Here is a 21383-nt window from a genome sequence, read left to right on the forward strand (position 1 = left end):
CCTGGATATGATTCTGGGTTGGAAAAAGTTTGCCTTAATGACATTATTGGGACAATGGATGAATGGAATAAGGACTATAGAAGAGACTGGGTGCTGTATTAATCAACATTGTATTTCCTGATTTTGAAAACTATACTCTGATTGTCTTCATTATTGGAAAATATATACAGAAGTAGTTAGGGATAAAGAATTGCAGGAAGAAAAAAATGAAAGAGAAGAAAATAATACAGAAAATCTGGCAAAATTGTTGAATCTGAGGAAAGGGTATATGGCAGTTCATCATAATGTTCTTGAACATCATCTGCAAGTTTGAAATTACTTCCAAATAAGAAGTTTTTTAAAGCCTGGTGGAAAGAATCTAAATAGAAAATGTGGATCTATGTACGAACACCTCCTAAAAATCATACCACAGTTTTGAAAAAAATGATTTTGAGATCTGTATCCCCATTTCTAAATGTCAAGGAGGGCTGTCCTGAAGGGGAGAGAAGCAAGGTTGCCTTAGGGGATTGAGACAGTGGTTATGGCAGCCGTGGGACAGGTTAACTTACACAGTTTAGGATTCAGGCCAAGGTCAGCAGTGGCGAGAGTGAACCCGGGTCACCAGAGGCAGAAGGCAGTTCTCTTGCCACCACTCTATGTTTCACTGAGTGTTTCTGTTCCTTTGTTATTTTGCTAGTAACCTGGTAACCATATTCAACCTAGGATCCTACAGTACCTTATTTAGCATTCAGGTACCTACAAGGCTCTGAGGAGCAGAAAAGCAGTACTTTTAAGAAGGCAAGTGGAGAGGGGAGGGACTCAAGCATGGTTCAGTTCTTGAGTTGCTCATTGTAGCCTCATATTCAAAAGTCATTGATTAACCAGGAAAACAACATGTTTAGTCTGCCTTTGGAATTATACTTTCATGACTTTACCTGAGAGTCTCTTCTGTGACCTAAACAAATACCAGGTTATGAATTTATGACAGGTCTTAATGAAGTAGATTAAGGCATTTCTTCCATTTACATTTTCATAGAATGAAATAAACATTGTAATCTTTTTTACAGAACACTTTCACATCAGGCCATGATTTGATTTTCTACCTGTTCAGAATACCAAGTTTTGCATTTCTTTAAGCCCTAATGCCTTTTTGTGAGAGATAAGACAGAAGTCATCCCTGAGAGATTTATAATAGTACTTAGAGCAAACTCGTCAAAGATTCTTCTACAAGATTGTTTTGGATCCTGAGGAGATATATTTAGTAACTGTATTGAAGAAGTTGTCACATAACACAACATTTCATTGATTTATTTGTATTATTTTTGTGTCTTCACTGCAGGCAGAGAATTCAGCATTGGCTTTGGAAAATGAAAATCAAAGGGAACAGTATGAGAGATGTCTTGATGAGGTAAGGGGAACAGAGAGGTTCTGGATAAGAGGTTGGACTATTTAGGATTCCTTGGTCAGATCTTAATATATGTCTCTTACCAGTCCTGAACAAACATTAGCATTTAGTCCTTGAAAGGGAGGTTGTAAACAAGGAATATGGATAAGGAATGTCAGTCTGTCCCCTCCCCCTCCCTCCCTGTATCCTTATACAGGCGTCTACAAATTCCTTTTGGTTATTGTTTAATATTCTCGGGGCATAGGTTGTGAGATGCTTCACTGTATGATAAATTCCTCCTGTCCAGTAAGTGTGATCCCAGCCTGTGAATGAGAAAAGCTGCCTCGGGGCACACTGCATCGTCTCCAATTGGATGCCATTTCTGAATAAAAGCAAAATCCTTGATAGAGTGGGTGGGGATGGTGTTCACAGTTGGCAGCCAGAGGGAAAATATCAGTCAGTAGATTGAGAACAAGCCAAGAAGGCAAAGGGAAGTAAGAAAATTTGAGCAGAATGGAAGGAGACAGAGCCACGAGCATGAGCCAACTTAAGAAATATGATTTGATGATAATGGAGAGGTGAAGGCAAAGATGGCAGGTGTCTCAGATTCCTGAGAGGGGAAGGAAAATTGGAAAGTGGGCAGGCCCTCATTCTCTTCTCAGTCATCCCCTCACTCCTGGCAGGGAGTGCACCATCCATCCTTCCTGTGTCACCTTGCCAGGGCTTGCCAGTGACCTCCCTGACCAGCTCTCATCTGGGGTTGGTTGGCAATTGAAGTTATTCATTTAATGGGATGACTCTTCCAGTCATCTGCCCAATACCCTAAAACTTGCACATATCCTTCTAGAAGATTCAGTTTAATAGTTGTTATGATAGAGCTGACAGAGATTTCAAGAAAATTAGAAAAATTATGTTCAGTCACGTTCCACTTCCTGAGCAATGGAAACTGGAAGTATATCTTCAGTCTTTTCCTCCTCACTATCAATTGGGAAACTTTTTCCAACAAATACTCTTGAATTTCCTTACCCCTTCTCTACCCCGTCCATGAAGGTGATGGAATAAATGACAAAGAACACAATTTAAAAGCCCAGTTGTGGCATAGTCACCTCTGCCATATACTTCTCTTCTCCCTCGAAATTAGAAATGGTGTTTCCTCACAGTTCCACATGTGCTTGATATTTTCCTACACCAGTGGTTCTTGTAGTGTGATCCCTGAACTGGCAACATCAGCCTCGTCTGGGAACTTGTTAGAAATGCAAATTCTTTTTTTTTTTCATTTAACCTTTAAAATTTATTTTGGCTGTGCTGGGTTTTTGTTGCAGCACATAGGCTTTCTCTAGCTGCAGCTCTGAGGCTTCTTTCTTGTTGTAGCACAAGGGCTTCTCTTATTCTAGGGTATGAACTCTAAGGGAAGCCCCAGAAACACAAATTCTTAAGCCCCAGCCATAGAGAATAAGAGATTCTGGGAGTGGAGGTGGGCCTGGCTATGATCTCTGTATCAGCAAGATCTCCAGATGATCCTGCTGAACCCTGCAAACCAAGAGCCATTATCCTCATAACACACACCACTTTGCTTCACAGTCACTTGTCGAAGAACCTTCAAACAGTCCCTAGAAAGTTGTTTAGTTATTTAATATTTTAATTGTCTCATAGCTCCAGCCATATGGGGCTTTCCTGGTGGCTCAGATGATAAAAAATCTACCTGCATTGCAGGAGACCCAGGTTCGATCCCTGAGTCGGGAAGATCCCCTGAAGGAGGGCATGGCAATCCACTCTAGTATTCTTGCCTGGGAATCCCACAGACAGAGGAGCCTACTGGGCTACAGTCCACAGGATCACAAAGAGTCAAACACAACTGAGTGACCAACACTTTTCCAGCTATATGTATTAGTTACTCAAACAAAATGGTGTTTGCAGTCCCTTTGCCCTGTCAAGACTTGAAAGGACTCAGAGTCATCTTTACAATGTCCAGAGTTAAAAGAATCACTCAAATCAGTTGACATAAAAGCAGGAGTGATGACTCATGTCTAGTGAGGCCAGTTCAGCCCCTCTCACCTCTGTTCCCCAGGCTGTTGGTCCAATCAAAGTTGAGGGCAAGAAATTCCAAATAGATCCAAGGATATTTAAAGGAACAAATACTGCCCTTGGGTCATATGTATTGATCAGCAAAGTACTACCTTAACCTCCTGCACAGGAATTTCCAATTAGAATCCCTATTCAGAAGTCAAATTTATGTGAATCATACCACATAAACTTAATTTGTCACAGTTTCCCCATAAATCATCCTTCCTCATCAGTCAAAAAACTCCCAGCATTTATTTATGGAAACTCAGGGTCTGTTTTCTATATGTCCCCTATGCCTACATCCCAAAGGTTTCATTAGAATGTGACTGGCACAACCGAAGTTTTCACCCACAGAATCATTTAGTATAAAGTTTCCACTGAAGACAGAATTTTCAGAGGGAGAATTTCTCCCTTCTTAATTGCAGAAATTAACTGTTGCCAAAGAGGTGATTTGTAACAAAGAACCACCTCTGAGCAGTACAAATGTTTTGTATTCATGAATCCTGGCCCCTGATTACACATGCCAGTTGTTTTGTAACTAATTGCACGAGGGGAGACAATCCATTTCTATGCATTGCAAGAGAACACTCTCAAAGGGGTAGTTGAATGTAGTAATAATGCCAACTGGAAATTCTTTTCCAGGCTTTTTGTACTAATTAAACAAACTAACAAGGTAAGGCCTCATGCTAAGTTATTTCCTTGCTGGTGGGTTTCATAAAATATACACAGGTGGATGAAATGTAAATTTGAAGTGCTTCTCAGTCCCTTTTGCACTGATTGTTATTTTTTGAGAAATGAAGAACATATTGAGGATTTGGGGAAAGTACTTGGGGGTCAGAGATTCCCTCTGATTCCCTAAAAAAAGGGTGTGTTTATTCAGAAGGAACAGACATGCATCCATAGATACACACACACACACACACACACACACAAATACATGCACACACTGTGTCACTTCACCATCACCTCTCCTGCCACCCAACCCCTCATCTCCTCACCTTGCAATACAAAAGCAAAACCAAGGACCGCTCCTGATTGTGAGGGAAGAGACTAGAGGTTTTCATGTTTGCATCTAGCTTCTGTGTCCAGCTGTTGAACAGTTCACTGGCAAGCAGTGAAGTGTTTATTCTCAGTATCTCCTTGGCCAGTTCCTTTAAGACCAGTTTATTCCCAAGTAGAGAAGTGTAATGACACATACAACTTCCTCAAACTAATGTCTTATATTTGGATAGATTCAGCTGTGCCCTCCAAACCTTTGTAAGATGTGAACCTTGCCCAGGCTCTGGGATCTCAGGGTGCCCCCAGCCTAGCAGGATAAGTGAGGGAGATGGTTAATCCCAGAGGAAGGAGGTGAGGGAAACTCACAAAGGAAATGGGCCGCACTGGGGACTTGGAGAACAGACAGCACAGTCACCAAAGGTCAGGAGGAATGGTGGGCAGGAGGTAAAGAGGGCAAAACTGAAAGGACATCTTTAGTGAAAGAGCTGGAGCAGATGAAGTCAGATCTAGAAAGGTGAGTGATTCTCACTCTTACCAGCACATTGGACTCACTGCAGAGCTTTGAAAGAACAGCTGGCTGTCCCCAGAGATTCTGACCTGATTCTGCTCTAGATCAGAGCCTGAGTATTAGAATTTTTTAAAGCACTCCAGGGGTTTATAATATTCAGCCAAGATTAAGAACCACTACCCTTATGTCTCTGAATGTGTGTTTTAGAGAGCATTTTCAGAAGGCATCTGTAAGATGAAAGCTCCACCAAACTGGGTATGATGATAGAAGAGCCAGGTGAACCCATGCAGAAATTTAAAGTTATTTCCAATTTCCTAACAGTGTCTGAGCAAAAAATAAACCCCAGCCCAGTGTTTCTCAAATTGTTTCTCCAGACCCCTCTGCATCACTATGAGGTGTCTCAATTGTTAAAAATTTGATTCTTAGACTTCACTCAACTACTCTTAAACAGAATGAGGGGTGAGAGAACTGGCAATTTGAAGAAGCTTCCCAGGTGAAGCCACCGAACACAGAAGTTGGAGAACCTGCCTCCCCAGTCAGGCCATTAGAGTTAGACCAGAGTTCATACCAGGTTACCAGAGTATTTGAGTTCTTCTTTGACTTTTCCACACTCTACACTTCAGATCACAAGGACAGGGAAAACCAGACCTATGAGTGTGGTTCAAGAAAAAAGAAAAAAAAAAAGCAGCAGAATTTCTTTTAAAGCAAGACTAACTAAAGGCAGAAGTAGATTAAGAACAGTTTTTACTTTTCTTTCTTATTCCTATGGGATATGCCAAGACTGGATTGCTGAATCATCTACCACATGTGGGACCTAAGTCATCTTTAAAATCAATGTCTTGACAAACGTAGATGGCACATGATGTTGCTTATGGCTCTCACATGCTTCAAATGTCCATTTCATGTCCATTTCATGAACGGATCATTCTTGTGCCTGCTCTAGACTCTAACCACCATTAGCAGTACTTTTGTTCTTGTTAACAATATTTTTCCAATATTCAGCACAATCCTTAGCCCAGACTAGGTCACTCAAGGCATATTTATTGAATAACTAAATGAACGAATGGAGATTATGAGCAGCAAATTAATTTCCAAATTAGTTTTTGCTGGAATTCCACATACATATTTAGTTGAATTTCTCCCACTCCCAGGATCTTACAGGGTTTCTTTCTACAGAATAAATAAATAATGTAGATGCTTAGTGATTTTTATTTATACATGTATTTTACACACAAATACACACACACAGACTTCATCCCTTTACAAATGAAAGGGCTTCTTCTCAAACCATCCTTCCTTAAATGCTAACCTGAAAATGTGTTTTACTTCCTGAAGTTTGAGTGACCAGATTCAGATTTAACATTTTTGTCAGGTATTTTTCATCAGGTACTGTCCAAGGTGGTTTCTCTGATGATGTCTGTCATCTCATACTTTTTTCACAACAACTTCAGAGGCCGACGGTTCCCCTGCATTACAGATGAGAAAAATTAGGTTGCTCTCCCACCCCTGTGCATATCAGTGATTGGTCAACACAGGACCATATTGGAACCCGGGTTTTTCTTGTGATTCTCCACCAGTGCTCCTCGTACTTGCCCCCAGCTGTCTTCCTACAATAAACCAAGGTCAAAAGTAGAGAAAACTTCTCCAAAGCACAATTTCTAAAATGTGTGCTTTTGTGACCAGTTTTTTAATTACCTGGCTGACAAGGTAGTGGCTTTGCATGTAAAGCACATAAAAGGATGAAAGCAGGGCAACCAGGCAGGAGGATAAGACTTTAAGCACAGTGTCCACTGAGTTCCTCCCTCGCCCACCTTCGACCCCATCTCCAATTGTCTTCTGGATGTGGTGAGAATTGGCTCCCTCTGGAATGAACTCCCCGATATGGCTTCTCATTCAGCCTCAGGGGCTGTTGTGCAATAAAATAACAGACAAATCTGCATCCCCTATTCTCCTCCCTCTGCCCACCCACTTTGAGATCCCTCCACACCTGAGAGGGAAGAACAAAGAGGCATGTGGGTCAAAGATGAGCCAGGTGTCAGAGGAGCTGGCTTGTCTGAGAGAATTCTTACGGAGAGGAAAGAAGAGATGTACCACAGTGCCCGCCCACCCCTGTTCCTCTCCTAGATGCAAAGGGGGCGCTTTCCACAAAGAGCCTAAGCAAAATGGTCAAACAAGCCAGGGGCTTAGGGACCATCAGCTTTGCTCAGTGTGTCTCGGGTTCCTGTGACCCAGCCCAGCTGCTCGTTTCTTTTTCTTTCTTTGGAGAGGAAAGCTGTCAGCTGACGTTGGAAGGTATTTGTTCTCATTAGCTGGGCCTGCCAGGGTGTGATTATTTGCAACCCAAGTGCTGAGGGCAGGATGCGATGATGAAGGCAGGGGCCCATTTCCAGGGATCATCTTGTGAGACTATGAGAGGTTGCAGGCACAAGCTCCGAACAGTTGTTCTGTGCATGCATCTGAGAAGCCTAGCTGTTAAAAGTCCTAACAAAACCCAAGAAACTATCCTTATAGACAGTACCAAGGAAAGCATTTGTATCACTTGCCTGCTTTTCTGCAAAGAACCTGTGAGCCCTTCCGGGTAATAGAACCCCGTGTCAGTAGGTAAAGAAATAATGCGTTTGTGTATCTTTGTTCAATTTTCGGGTAGAGCAAACAATTGTCCAAAATATACGCCAAAAGTAACTGTATCAGAAATAGAGTCTGTAAGCCTATAGGGCAAACATACTTGGATTGCAAAGATATAACATATTTACTCCTGCAGGCTTTTACAGATAAGATACTCGTTTATGACTCCTGTTAAATCATGTAGAGAGCTATTTTATGTGACCACCATTCCACAGACTGGTTTAAGTGAGGGGCCAGTTCTGAGGAAGAAAAGAAAATATTGATATTAGGCAGTTTTATGAGAATGTAAATCAAATCCAAAGGTTGCTATACAAAAGAATTAAATTATTTATGGTATAAATTAAGTTTGGTACATTGCTTCTGACTTAAGCAGCATGAATAGTTCTTCTGTTTTTTGTGTGTTTTTTTAATTTGCAAGAATAAAATAGATGGTATGTAGTTTGACTTTAAATTCTCATGAATTTGAATGAACATTTAAAAACTGAAAGGTTTTCAAGATTATGCTATTGGTCAATTTGTGTGGGCTGAGTAACATTTGTCACCATTGTGATTGTGTATAAATAAAGTGATAAAAGAAAAACAGCACAAGTTACAGAAAATGACTTATTTTAGTCTACAGTAATCCTTAGATATCTTCTTTAACTTAGACTGGACTAAAAGAAATACCTAATAATACTTTTTCTTCAAAACTATAGTTAGTTTCAGTAAAAAGCCTTTCTTTTAAACTTAATGTCAGCAATGTAAATTTGAAAAGGATTCTGATAGGAAAAGAATTCCCTCTTGTATATATCAATTATATAGGTAATCTGATTTTAGTCATTTACTACTTGTAGTGCAAATGTCTGCTAACCACAAATAGATGACAGCCTCTATTATAATTTTCAGTGAGGCTTACTGGTAGCCAGCTGTCATTAAGGATATGCTATTTTGTCAATATTGAGTCAAGAAGCAAATTCCATGAAAACATTTTTACCGTAATCTATTCCAGTATACTAAAAAGAGAAATGAGCATACACAATTTAGTATCAACAAAAATTTAATTTGTTATCAAGAGAAAGAGAATATAGAAGTGTGGTCTTTAGTCTTTGGTTGAATATGAGAATTAGCAAGATGATTACAAGTTTATCACACTTATAACTGTGTTCTTGCCTAACTCTTACCAGCTATGCTCCTTTTGAAACCAAGAAACACATCCCAGTCATAGATACTGTGCAAATTTATATTGGATAAGTGAAGGAAGAAATGAATGAACAGAAATATTTAGGATATTTAAATAGCCTGACTTGGTCTTTAATGTTGTCAGTTTCTATTATTACACTAAATGTTTACCATATGTGTATGTACTGACTAAAAAATTTCATATAATTCACCTATCTACCATAATTTTATCAATAGTAGCCATATGGGTATATAACTTTAAGATTGTGGTGAAGTTTAATAAGTGACTCTCTGGAGTGTTTTTGAAATCTGCAGGTGAAAAAGAAATCTTAGTATAAATACATGTAGAAAGATGAATAGTTTTCAGAGAAAATGCCAGATCCTTGAAATATGAGAAATGTGTTACTGATTTTTCACATGGCCTTTAACTGGAATTGTGCCACATGCTCACTCCTAAGCCAGTCACTGAAAGGGAATGAAATTACCAACACCAATTCACCATTCACCTCCTAGGGCCAAGAGGGGTCCAGCTTTTCCTACTGTCCCAAACTGCCCGATACCTGAAGAAAATTAGGGTTCTAGTAATAAGTGACAATTTTATTTAGTTGTATATTAGAAGAAACTCAACGTAACAGTGGATATTTTGTTTCTATCTCATATGCAAGTTCAGAAATAGAAAGTGCAGCTCCATACATCATCAGGACAAGGCTCATTCTATTTTTCTGCACCCAACTACTTAATATGTGACTTTCATTTTCAAGATGGCTGCCAAAGCTCTAGCCATCACTTTCATATCCCAGCAAGGAAATAAAGAATAAGGATGGGCCCTCTTTTTTTTAGGAGACTGCCTATCCATCAGTCCAAGAAAATGGACCGTCTGGAACTCATTGGGCCAGAATTTTGTCACACAGTGACAAGGCAGGTTGGGAAATGCATTTGTGTGTATCCAGGCAAAAAAAATCAGGGGATGTAAGGGAAAATAAAGAATAGAGTAAGCAACTTTCAGACTCTCTTATAGGTAGTAATGACAGAGGATAATATAAACGAAGATGTGGAGGAGGAAAGCAAAGCCTATATAGGAATGAAGGAGTTGCCCCTATTCTGCACTTTCCACCTACCTCTATTGCAAGTAATTCCAGGCAATGAAATAGTCACACAGCAAAAGAACGGGAAGGAGAGGCAAAGGGCATTGTAAATCAGCAGTGTAAAACTGTGTACAGATAATTAGGATCATGTTTTGCACTATATCATTTTTTAGCCTTCTTAAAGTACTTTACATATGAAAGGATATTATTTTTCCAAATATGGAAATGTGAGAGTCAAGGTATGAATGATCTTTCCAGCCTAACCATCTTAATTAGCAACAAGGTCACCTTTGGAAAATGCAAAATATTACCTAGAAGGATAGGCTTATTATGAAAAGAATCAAATCCTGTAGAAGTAGAGGAAAGAGCCAGACGAGGAGCTCATTAGCTTTGGGAAACTTATTGGTAAATTAGAGTCTGTGCGTATAGGGTCTCATTATTATAATCAGCAACTCTTTTCTTTATTTTTTAAAGGTAGCCAACCAGGTTGTGCAAGCCCTGCTCACTCAAAAGGTAGGTCACTTTCTGGCTTTATTATTTTCATAGCACTTACGTGAATAGATTGGAACTCACATTGTCAGACTAAAGGAAACTATGATTGATAGCTGCAATACTTTTTCATTTATTCAGTTAGGTTAAAATTGTATGCGTTTTAGATGGCATATGAACATCAATGACCAATAGATTCATAAAATTTAAACTCTTGGGGAAGTAATAGAAAGCTTTTTGAAGATGAAAGATTTCCATGGGCCTACCTAGATGAGTAGCAAACCTATCATTTTTATTTAGTAAATGTAAACATTAAATAAGTTGATGGATTCCTCTGGCCTCTATAAAATGAATAGCCTCTGATGGACAGCATTAACAGAGGCCTAAAATTCAGCAAGAGATCTTTGAGGTTAGGAAGGTTATTTAACTTCTCTGGACCTTAATTCCTCTTCTGTAAAATAGAGATAGCAGTGTCCACCTCCCAGAATTGCTATGGTCACTCTATGAAAAGGAAGAGCTGTTCCCACAAAAACAGCTCTGTGGTAAAGATAAAGCAAATGGTGGTGCTAAATACTTGAAAGTTGCTGAGAGTAGATCGTAAGCTTTCTCTCCACAATTTTTTTTTTTTAAGAGAGTTAACTATGTGTAATGATGGATGTGTTAATTATTTTGCTCTTGGTAATCATTCTACCATGTAATGTATATCAAATTATCACATCTTACACTTTAAGTATATACAATTATATATGTGAATTTCTCCTCAATAAAGTTAGGGGAAAAACAATTGTTAGTCTCTGAGCATGAAATTTTTATACCTTCTCCTTTGTTGTCATCTTATTCTGCTTTCAGATCATGTTATTGGGGCAGAATGGGTAAATGCAGGTAGTTTGCCCAAACTTAGCTAGTTTGGTGAATTTTATTGAACATTTCGCATCTCTTTGCATGATCTATCTGAGAGGCTGAATTCTAGTTCCTTCTTATTTTGTTTATTCTGAGTTACTGCTGTATGAGATAGAGATATCCTCAAAAGAAAATGTGGGAACATGTGACTTGTTCAGGCAGATGTGACTTAGGAGAGCAAAATCACTTATGGCATTTAAATGTTTTTAGTTGAGAACAATTTTAGGGTTTGGCTACTTCTCATGAATGTACTTAAATAATTATTTTAAATGCATGCTGTAAAGGCATTGTGATAACAGTTTTGCTAGACTTTCTGCCCTGACTACTTCTGTCAAAATATCATGCTTCCTGGTATAAATGATTTTAACTGGTTCAGATTTTACATTAACATTACATGAGGAGAGAGATTTGAGCACATTTATTAGGTTAGAGGTAGATTCAATTGTGAATAACAAAAATCCAAAATAATGGTGGCTTAAATCAGGTAACATAAAATTAAATCAGTTGTTTACTCCTCAGATCTAAATCTGCAGGTGGGGAGTACGTAGCCAGCATGATGTCTTTGCTGCATAAAGTTCGTAGGGTCACTGGCATCATGGTTTCTATCTTGTTATTCTGTGGGATGTGGCCTCCATTTCCACAGTTACCTCATGGTCCAAAATGGCTGCTCTACCTCCAGTCATCACATTAATATTTTAGCCATCAGGAGGAAATGAAAGCCAAAGAAAAGGAAGAGGATAAAAGACACACACCGGCTATCTTTTAAGAGAGCCTTCTAAAAGTTTACATACCTCCCTGTTTACAAACCTTAATTATGCAACCACACCCAAGGAAGCCAGTGATGGAATCTTTCTTCTGGGTATGTGCCCAGTTGCAAAGTGATTGTCACCTGGTTGCAGAAGGGGAGAAACATATGTTGAAGGACAAATCATGATTTCTGTCACAGCATATTTGAATACTTTTTCTCTTTCAAAGGCTTTAATTTCTCAGTTGCTTTTCCTCCTGTTCCTCCTCACTTAATTACAGATGTAAGGAATGCCAGGGTGCACTGCTGCAGCTCTATGTGTAACTGTTGAAAGACTTCTCATGCCTTTCTTTTTTAATGGTGCTTCAGAAAAGAGACAAGAAAACCATCTGGCACAATATATAGGAAAATGGGACCTTTCAGGTCAGCCACAAAAAAGTCGCTACACAAATTCAAGTAATAACTAGTAAACAGATAAATCTACCTTGGTACAGTTAAGCAGTAAGACACAAAAAGATGTGCTGCTGTGAGATAGCATACCTCAGGGACGCTGTGAGCAGGAAAAGATGCCAGAGCTTTCAGAGAGTCCAGAAGAATCATGTTCTGCAGAAACGTGTGCCTCCCAGTTTTTATAGAGACTGTAAAATTGCTACAAAAAGACTAAAATTTCTTTTTAATTAAGAGCACAATATGGGAAATAAGATGTACTCCAAAAGCAGATGAGAAACCAAAGAGTGATGTAGCTGATACAGAGTGAAAAACAGAAATCTTGAGTGAATTATCTAAGTCACACACACATACACACACACAAATCCTTGAGGTGAAATTATAGTCATAACCATACAGTTATGGAATATATCATTTGTTGTGACACAAAGGCAAATCTCCCATGACTTCTTTTCCTCCCTCAGCAACCAAAAAAGTATTTTGCTGGCATACTGTGCATTGGCCCTGATAAGTATCTTGAAGTCACAGAGTATATTTCCTTTCTAAGTACTGATAGGAAAAAAAAAAATATTTCTATAAATTTAGCAGTTTCTGTTAAATGTATTGATATATATCATGTCCTAGTAAAGTAATTCAGTTTATCTCAAAAATCTACAGGTTTTCTTAAGAGAGCTGACTGTTCCTCCTTTAGATCAATAATGTTAAAGTGACAATATTTAACCCAGCTCAATTCCAATTATGGCTCCAAATCATAGGTACAAGCCTGTAAGTGCAATCAGTAATCTGAGCCAAACTCATATTTTTGTCTGAAATATATTTTGTCTTCATTAAGACAATTATACACACTGAAAATTTAACTCTTCTATGTTCTTTTTTTAATTTTTTATTTTTTGCCACTAACACAAAGTTGGAAGAAAGGCATTTTTCCCTCTAGTTATTTTACAGTATATCAACAACCTCGGTCTTATCTTCATGTTCTTTAAAATAACCAAATATTCATGGTATGTTTTAAATTTTCCAATAAGAATTAAGACTCTTACATGGTGAAATCTAGCAACATAGCCATCCAGATAGAAGCAGAACACAATTTTGGAGCTTTAAACTAAAAGAACTCCCAACTCCTCTGTATTTCCCTTGTAGAAAGAGCAGTTGGGCCATCTGGGTCCACTTTTCTAGCAATGATGTGTGTAGGATCTGGTTTCCTTAGAGTCTGTTTATATTTACTGCGCACTTAGAAGGAATCAGACTCCACGTCTAGCACTTTAAATGCACAAAATCATTTGGTTTTCACCACAGTCTTGTGAGTAGGATGATGACGATAATTTCCCCATGGTTCCAGTTGCTACAAGTGGCAAAGCCCACATGTTAACCTGGGGTTATTGCATTCATACTCCATGACTTTATCCTTTGCACCATTCAGCCTCCACAATCCCTTTCAGTCACTTAATGTTTTCCCCACTGTAGTTCAGCAAGCAGGGAAACACTGTGAAATTCAACAGATGGGTTGAAATCCAATCATTAGTCACATACGATTGCAAGAAATAAAGGGGCAGTGTCACAGGTGGATTTCTTAAAACTTTTGGAAGCATTGCCAGCCCTTGCTAGCAAGGACATCCAGGATCTGACTTGCTTGGAGTCAAAAATGACTGTAAATTTGGAGCTCTTTCCAAATCAAGCTTTCTCAGAATCAGTCTTATTTTTGGATGACAGAATTTCCCAACTTCCAGGGACCTTAGTGAACATTTAATCTTGAGCTTGTCAACTAGCTTTGATAATAGGCTCAATTTACTGTAATTACATAAACTGTTTAGCCATCACTCAGATTAAAAATGTTTTAATCCGAATGCCTTTCGGATGAAGGCTTCCAGTATTCGGTTTGCCACAAGACTCAGCACTTCCCATTGATTAGAACTGGCCTGATGCTGTGATACAATTATGTTACCTGTCTCACTGTTTTATGTGTTTGATGTTGAGGCCCTTGGTTGGTCTGAGATGTGAACAATCTTTTACAGCAATGGCTTTTTTTTTTTTTTAGCTGAAGTATTAGCATTCTTAGAAGAGATAGGGATATGAGTGACAGACACTGAAAAGGATTGTGACAAGGAGCGGCTGGTGGATGTGGTGTCCAGTAAGTCTCAGGGAAGGATTGAGGTGGCGGCCCTTGACAAGCCATCTCATAAAGCAGCTGAGGCATCCCTTGTCTTGAAAGCCTGATTTTGTGCAGTAACTCCATTTACAGATGAGGAAACTTGAGGCATAACCAGAGTAAGTAACTTCCTCAAGACTGTGTGGGTAATAAGGACCAGAGTCCAGGCCCCTTAACTCTCAATCCAGTGTATTCCCATAATACATACTACCTCTGAAATAGTTATACCAGTATAGTAGCATTTTACATGATAAAATAAAGTTTTAATAGTTTTGAACAATAATCTAGTGGTAATATCAGTATACATCAAGCTTCTAAGCAACCAACATTTTCCTAACTTTCCTTTAGCCTGGAGCTGGTAATGGTTTTGCTCTAAGTGCATAAAGTAACCATACTCCATAGCTACTACATAGCAGTGAATCCAGAATCTCGATCAGCCCCAAGCACAGAGGAAACTTGTTAGAAGTGCTGTGTGTGGGTCCTCCAGGGAAGTTGTGGCTTGGGATCATTAAGGTACACAGGACCCTTTTAGACCAGTATACCACATTGCTCAGTATATTTTCCCCACATATCTAGCTGTAATGTCTTACTTTGTTTTCAGTTGAGAGTGGCATGCAGATTACCAATAAAACTGGCTATTTCCTTGAACCCAAAGACCACTGTACTTGCTTACATGAGACGGAATGTAGTCAAATCTTTGGCATTGTTTACTTCTTTTTTTTTTTTTTTTTAATTTTTAAGATTTACATAATTGTATTAGTTTTGCCAAATATCAAAATGAATCTGCCACAGGTATACATGTGTTCCCCATCCTGAACCCTCCTCCCTCCTCCCTCCCCATACCATCTCTCTGGGTCGTCCCAGTGCGCTAGCCCCAAGCATCCAGTATCGTGCATCGAACCTGGACTGGCCTTGATAGGAATTATACAACACATTCCCTTTTTTTTTTTTGCTTCAAAAGACACAACCCTATATTTTATTTTTAGTGAGGTCCTTCTCTTGAGACCTGAGAGGTACTAGGGAGTCAGAGAAAAAGAAGGGTTGTGCGTGAGGGCAGATGGTCCAGCCCTTATGGGGAGCCATGATCTCAGAGGCTGGCATCTAAACAGAAAAATTCTTTAGTTTCTAATGCCTTTCCTGGGAGGCATAGTGTAGTTCCTGTCTCTGTAACCGACAGAGTCAGCATTAATGGTCCTTTCACCCAGCCTCAAGATGTCCTACGTGCCTTTATGGCAGTGGGTTCTCACTATGAGCCCAGAGGAAGAAAAGACAGCCAGCTGACACTCTCTGCCCAGGTCTCACTGTAGTCATCAGAAAAATTGTTGTTTTTCTCTCTCTCTTTCCATCTTTCCAGTCTGGTTGACTTATGTGTGTGCGCACGGGCACCCACATGGTTTTGATTACAGTTTCTTGGAGTGAGAGCTGTCTGGCATCATTTACCATCCACAGCTTGAGTGAAGAAAGGAAGAATGTTAGAACAACACAGAATATTCTTTAATATCTACAAACTTTCTCTGCAGCTCATGTCTATTGGTCAGTGATGATAAGACCTGCATCACATTCCTAAAGCCCTTTGTTTTCCCCTCTTCTGTGTACTGATCTAGATAAGCCAAGAGTGATAAATGGTTCTCAAGGTTAATAAATTGTGTTCCTACTAATGAACTTTTACTGCCTTAAGTAATAGTAATGGCCATGGAAATTTGGGCACTGGTACAAAAACTCGTTATAGAATATATTGATTTTTTTCCCCTTCTTTTTTTTTTTTTTTTAAACTCATCTGAAGAGATCTTTTCAAGTTATTTTCAGTTTTGCTGCTAAAAACAGTTGCTGGTATTCCTTACAAGTCTCCTTTCTCCTTGCAAATCCACACTCATATGCTTCTGTCTCCACCCCTCCCCCTGCAAGTGAGAATGATTGTGTTTTCCCACCCAATAGGTACTATTAATATTTATTTACCTCACAGTCAAGTTTTATTAATTGCTTAATTAGCAGTAGTGAAAACAATTAGTGTTTGGGAGCAGGGAGTGTTATATACATGCTAAGAGCAAAAATTAGCATAAGTGAAACACAGAGGTTGAATTCTAAATAAAGACAACAAATCTAGCCTTTTAATTTGAGCAGTGCCTAGGCCTCCAAAAGAGCCTCTGCCAAGTGGCATGCATGTTTATGGGTGTTCACACCCACTGCCCCTAATTTATAGACACTGCCTTCCTAGAGCTTATACCTGGGTGCCTTGCTCTGACATGATGTTCCTTTGCTTTGCTCTTCATTAGTAGGCAGCAATCAGTTGAAAACATCCTAAGCATAGGCTTCCTATTTACCTAAAAATGTGAGGAGAGTATAAGCTGCGCATTGAGCTATTATGCCATGCCCTGTCTCTTTGCCTTCTGTAAATGGATTGGATAAGCCTGGAAATGATGATGGACCTCAGGTAAAGCCTTGGAAGATGCTAATAGATCTCTCTCTAGCTGCACACTCAGGTTGCCACATGGTTATGTATGGCACACACCTACTAATCTCTGTGACTCTGGGGAGCAGAGCTGTGGACTGGCACTTTGTCTTGCTTGCAGAGCCTTAAGTAAGATCTTAGCTGCCCAACCTGCAGTTGCCCCACATTAGAATATATAGATGGATAAACTAGTAGTATATCCCACCATCACTAGAGAGTAAAAGAATTCACCATAATCTTCCCCTTTAACAACATAATCACACAAGTTTACTAAGCTCCTACTACTCTGTGGGGTACTGTACTAGATGATGCAAGAAAAGTGTCAGACAGTATGCTCATGCTGCTGTTTCTGTATCTTCTTATGCTTTTTGAGGAACATGTTACCTAATCGACAACATTAAGTCCAAACCATGAAAGAAAGTCAACACAAAGCAGCCTGTGACATTAACTAAATGTCACAGAAGAAGCATTGAGGGCTTACTGGAGTTCAGAAAAGGGAGCAGATAAAAGTGGAGGATGCCAGATTAAAGCATCAGGAAGGAGACAGAATTTGAGCTGGATGTCACTTGGACTGGAAGAATGAGGAGGTGGATGAGAAGCCAGAGGGAGGTGAGGCAGGAAGGATGGTGTCAGAATGCATGGCACTTTCGAGAACAAGCAGACCCTTGTTCTTCACATGGTAAGAGCAGAAGCCTGTAAAAAAAAAAAATCATGAAATAGTGTAAGATAAAGTTTGAAATACAGAAAAGGGTCAGCTTTTGAAGAACCTTGCCTTGGGGCTTTATTCTACCTGGTCTTTCTTGAACCTCTTCGGAGGATGTAGACATGTCAGTACAAGTATCTTTATTGTAAGTTTGTTTGGAAAGAAGCTCCATGGGATTCCAGAGAATCCTAAAGCTCCGTTTTCTCAGCTCCCCTCATGAAAGCTGGGGGAGAGTTCTCGGTGATGTTTTAACTATTATTCAGAAGAGCTGCTCTAAGGGGATGCCGAGGTATGGTTCTTCCACTTCTTCCCCAGCACTAAGACCAGAACACCCCCAAACGATATGAAAATCCACTAGTGTAGAGGATGGGAAAGTTCCAAGCGGCCTTGTAAGCCTTCACTTCACAGTTGCTTCACTCCATCTAAATGCATCACTGATTCGATTAGCAACCGCATTGAGAGTTTCAGCTCGTTTCCACAAATGACAGCGAAGGGCTCCGTCAAAAGTGATAGTTTCTTTAGTTCATCAAATCTCTATTCACTGCAAAAACAGCACTGTCCTTGTGGCTTGTGCTTAATGATTGCTTTTATGAAGACAGTGAAAGGCCAAATATATAGGTGGAAGCTTAAATTGACTTTATATCGCTGAGATTTACCATTTTTAAAAATAGCATGCTAGATTAATGCATTTCTGATTTCAAGGTGCTGTGTTGTTGTTGTTGTTGTTTTTTATATTGGCTTTCCTGAACTTAATAATTCTATCAGACAATGGGCTGTGGAAGAAAACATTATGTGTGATTTATTTCTGGGGGTTTGAAGGCTAAAAATAGTATTTATTACTAGTGTGTTTGAAATAGCTGATGAAATATGGTTATAATATGCAAAGCTATCTTTCAATTATAGACTTTTTTTTCCCTTTCAATGTGTTTTTTGCAGGATCTCAGGGAGGAATGTGTAAAGTTGAAAACAAGAGTGTTTGATTTGGAACAACAGAATCGAACGCTAAGCATCCTTTTCCAACAGCGAGTCAGACCAACTTCTGATCTCCTCCTCCAGGTATGTCTTTTTGTGGAAAACAGTCTTTGCTACTGAAATGCTATCGACAAGAAGTGACTTAAGTTCAGGAGTTACCACTGTCTTCATGGGCAAGACATACTGCCTCAGAATATCCATTTTCTCCCCACTCAAGGGGTGTCATTAAAATTTGAACATCTCTTAAATTTCTGACTCGTAAAGGAATGCATCAACAAACAATAAACAAGTAAAAGGAAACAATCAGAGGTATCATCTGGTTAACTCAGTGAAACTGGGAAATGGAGTCAGAAAATAATTGATTGCTTTGGGAACCAGTATTAGTATGTTTGCACTCCATGATGAGCAAGGCAGAGTTTTATGTAATGGCCAAAGAGCATTTCTTTATTTCAAACACTCTGTAATTAAAAAAAACAGCTAAGGTTTGCTGTGCTTTCATCTCTCTCTCTAGGCAGCCTGCCTCCTCACAAGCTAAGACTTCTCCACTCTGCCTCAGTATTTTACAGGTTCTCTTTGTCTAAGTGTTCTCACCGAACTCTTTCAGTTGCTTTTATAACAGGCAAACTCATGGAAAGTCAGACCATTTGAATCATTTTGAAGCTGTCCCTGAGAAAGCGCTAGAAAATATATTTGAGTGCAGGAAGACACATGGATTGGCAGAGGGGTCTAGAAAGCTGATATTTGCCATTGCCTATTTTTTTAAAAAATCTTCTTAATGTGCGTATTTGTCAAACAAGCTCCAATGAGCCTCGCTCAGAGCCCTTTTGAGACCAAGCTGGCATGGAGTATGTGGGGTTTCACAGGGACAGTGTACAGTGTGTGAAGGATAAACCCCAGCTGCCTGGTCTAATTGGCTAAGGGGAAGGAGAAAGAGATATGCTCTAGACTAGCCTGTCCAGTACTGTAGCCACTAGCCAAATGGCACTATTGAAATTCTAAATTTAAGTTTCTATGTCAGACTCGTCAGATTGCAAGTGTTGAAAAGCCACACATGACCAGCAGCTACCATATTAGACAGTGTTTGTATAGAACATTTCTGTCATCTAGAAAGTTCAGCATGTTTCCAGATGGTTGAGACGGTGTTGCTAATTTACCCTCTGAACTTTGACACAAACATCTTCGCCTGACTCCTCAGGGAAATAATGAGAAATTGTAGTTCATGTCAGAGAAAGAAAGATGTTTGGTAAAGCCTCTCTTCAAAATGTAATCCACCCCCCACACAAATGAAAAGAGCTCTCTGAATTGTAAAATAGATCTCATGTCTTAATTTTCTCTCTGCTTTATCTATTAGTGCTTAATTCATAATTTATGGGTCGCAAATTGTGTGGAAAAAAATCATCTTTCTCTATTCTGTTTCCTGATCTGAGCCACGATAAATGTTGGTCAGAGAGAATCTTGGATCTGTAAAAAGTTGTATCTCATTTGCTCTCTTATAATCAAGATCCAATATTGTAATTACTTCTAACAGCTGTTGCATGTTCATGAGTTTTTCTGTTTTGCCTGTTTTAACTTGAGGCTTTTCTGGAATAACTTGTAAGGATCTCTAGTCCCTGCTTATGAATCACGATGGTTTGTTTTCATTAGCTGTCACAAAGTTCTTAAATACACATCCAAATGGCAGAGGATGGTGTTTGTTCTAACAACAGAACTCAGTATTTATTCATTGGGTGTTTTCCGCCAACACACTGCTGCTGCTGCTGCCCACCAGGCTCCGCCGTCCCTGGGATTCTCCAGGCAAGAACACTGGAGTGGGTTGCCATTTCCTTCTCCAATGCATGAAAGTGAAAAGTGAAAGTGAAGTCGCTCAGTCATGTCCGACTCCTAGCGACCCCATGGACTGCAGCCTTACCACTATTTCTCCCCAAATGGATCTCCTTTCCAGGAGCCATTCTAATTTAAATGAAATTTGTAAAAGATGAGCTGACAATATTAGTAGTTCTGCAGGTAGAATGATAAGGGTGATGCCTGCTTCTAACATGTAAGAACATCATAATCATTGCTGGCTTTTCAGGTGGTCTGTTCCTCATGTGACCTGTGATTTTTTTTTTTTTTTTCTTTCTGATGGCATAAATGCGTATCATGGAGCACGGGCTAAAGTAGAAGCAATTTGAGTTTGTTTTGCATCGCACCTGTGGAAGCTCTGTAATTATTTGTTGATTGAAATAAATGACCCAGATTCATTCTGAAAGCTGGAGAGTTACTTTACATATGCTGAAGAGAGGTTTCCACCCCTACCTCTTCTGCATGTTTCCTGTCTGTGTGGATGCTTTGGAACTATGCCCCATGCTGGTCCAGCCCAGTCTGTTGGAGGGCATGGCTGGTGAGTGCAGCAAATCCATCAGTATGCCTAGTCCTGAGTATGATAGATGTTTTAGGTTCTGCCCATGGACTACAGGTTCAGTACAATTTTTCATCCTATCTTAAAAAACTGCATTAATTGTCATCTGCTGAATACAGCCTAATGATTCTGTGTAATCTAAGTAGCTACCTAAAGAGAGATACAGAAAGAAGATTGTTGAACACATTGTGAGTTTAGTAGATACATTGTAAGTAGTGGAAAAGAAAATAATTTATAAAAGTAGTTAATTCTTTGTCCCTCGAAAATAGAGAATGAGAGGGTTACCTGGATATTATTTAGCATATTCTGATATAGGAGGAATAAAAAGGGTT

General features: G+C 39.3%; 1 protein-coding gene across 6 annotated transcripts in view; it reads left to right on the forward strand.

Moving 5' to 3' along the window:
* NCKAP5 (NCK associated protein 5) overlaps positions 1-21383 on the forward strand; it is a 1219674-nt gene that overhangs the window by 968968 nt on the left and 229323 nt on the right. For all 6 annotated transcript variants that reach the window (XM_027562077.1, XM_027562091.1, XM_027562069.1 and 3 more), the window contains 3 exons: positions 1319-1387; positions 10277-10315; positions 18618-18737. In XM_027562077.1, coding sequence (XP_027417878.1) covers positions 1319-1387; positions 10277-10315; positions 18618-18737 — 228 coding nt within the window. The remainder of the gene's footprint in view (positions 1-1318; positions 1388-10276; positions 10316-18617; positions 18738-21383) is intronic.

The sequence above is a fragment of the Bos indicus x Bos taurus genome, chromosome 2 (genome assembly GCF_003369695.1).
Source record: "Bos indicus x Bos taurus breed Angus x Brahman F1 hybrid chromosome 2, Bos_hybrid_MaternalHap_v2.0, whole genome shotgun sequence".
NCBI lineage: Eukaryota > Metazoa > Chordata > Mammalia > Artiodactyla > Bovidae > Bos > Bos indicus x Bos taurus.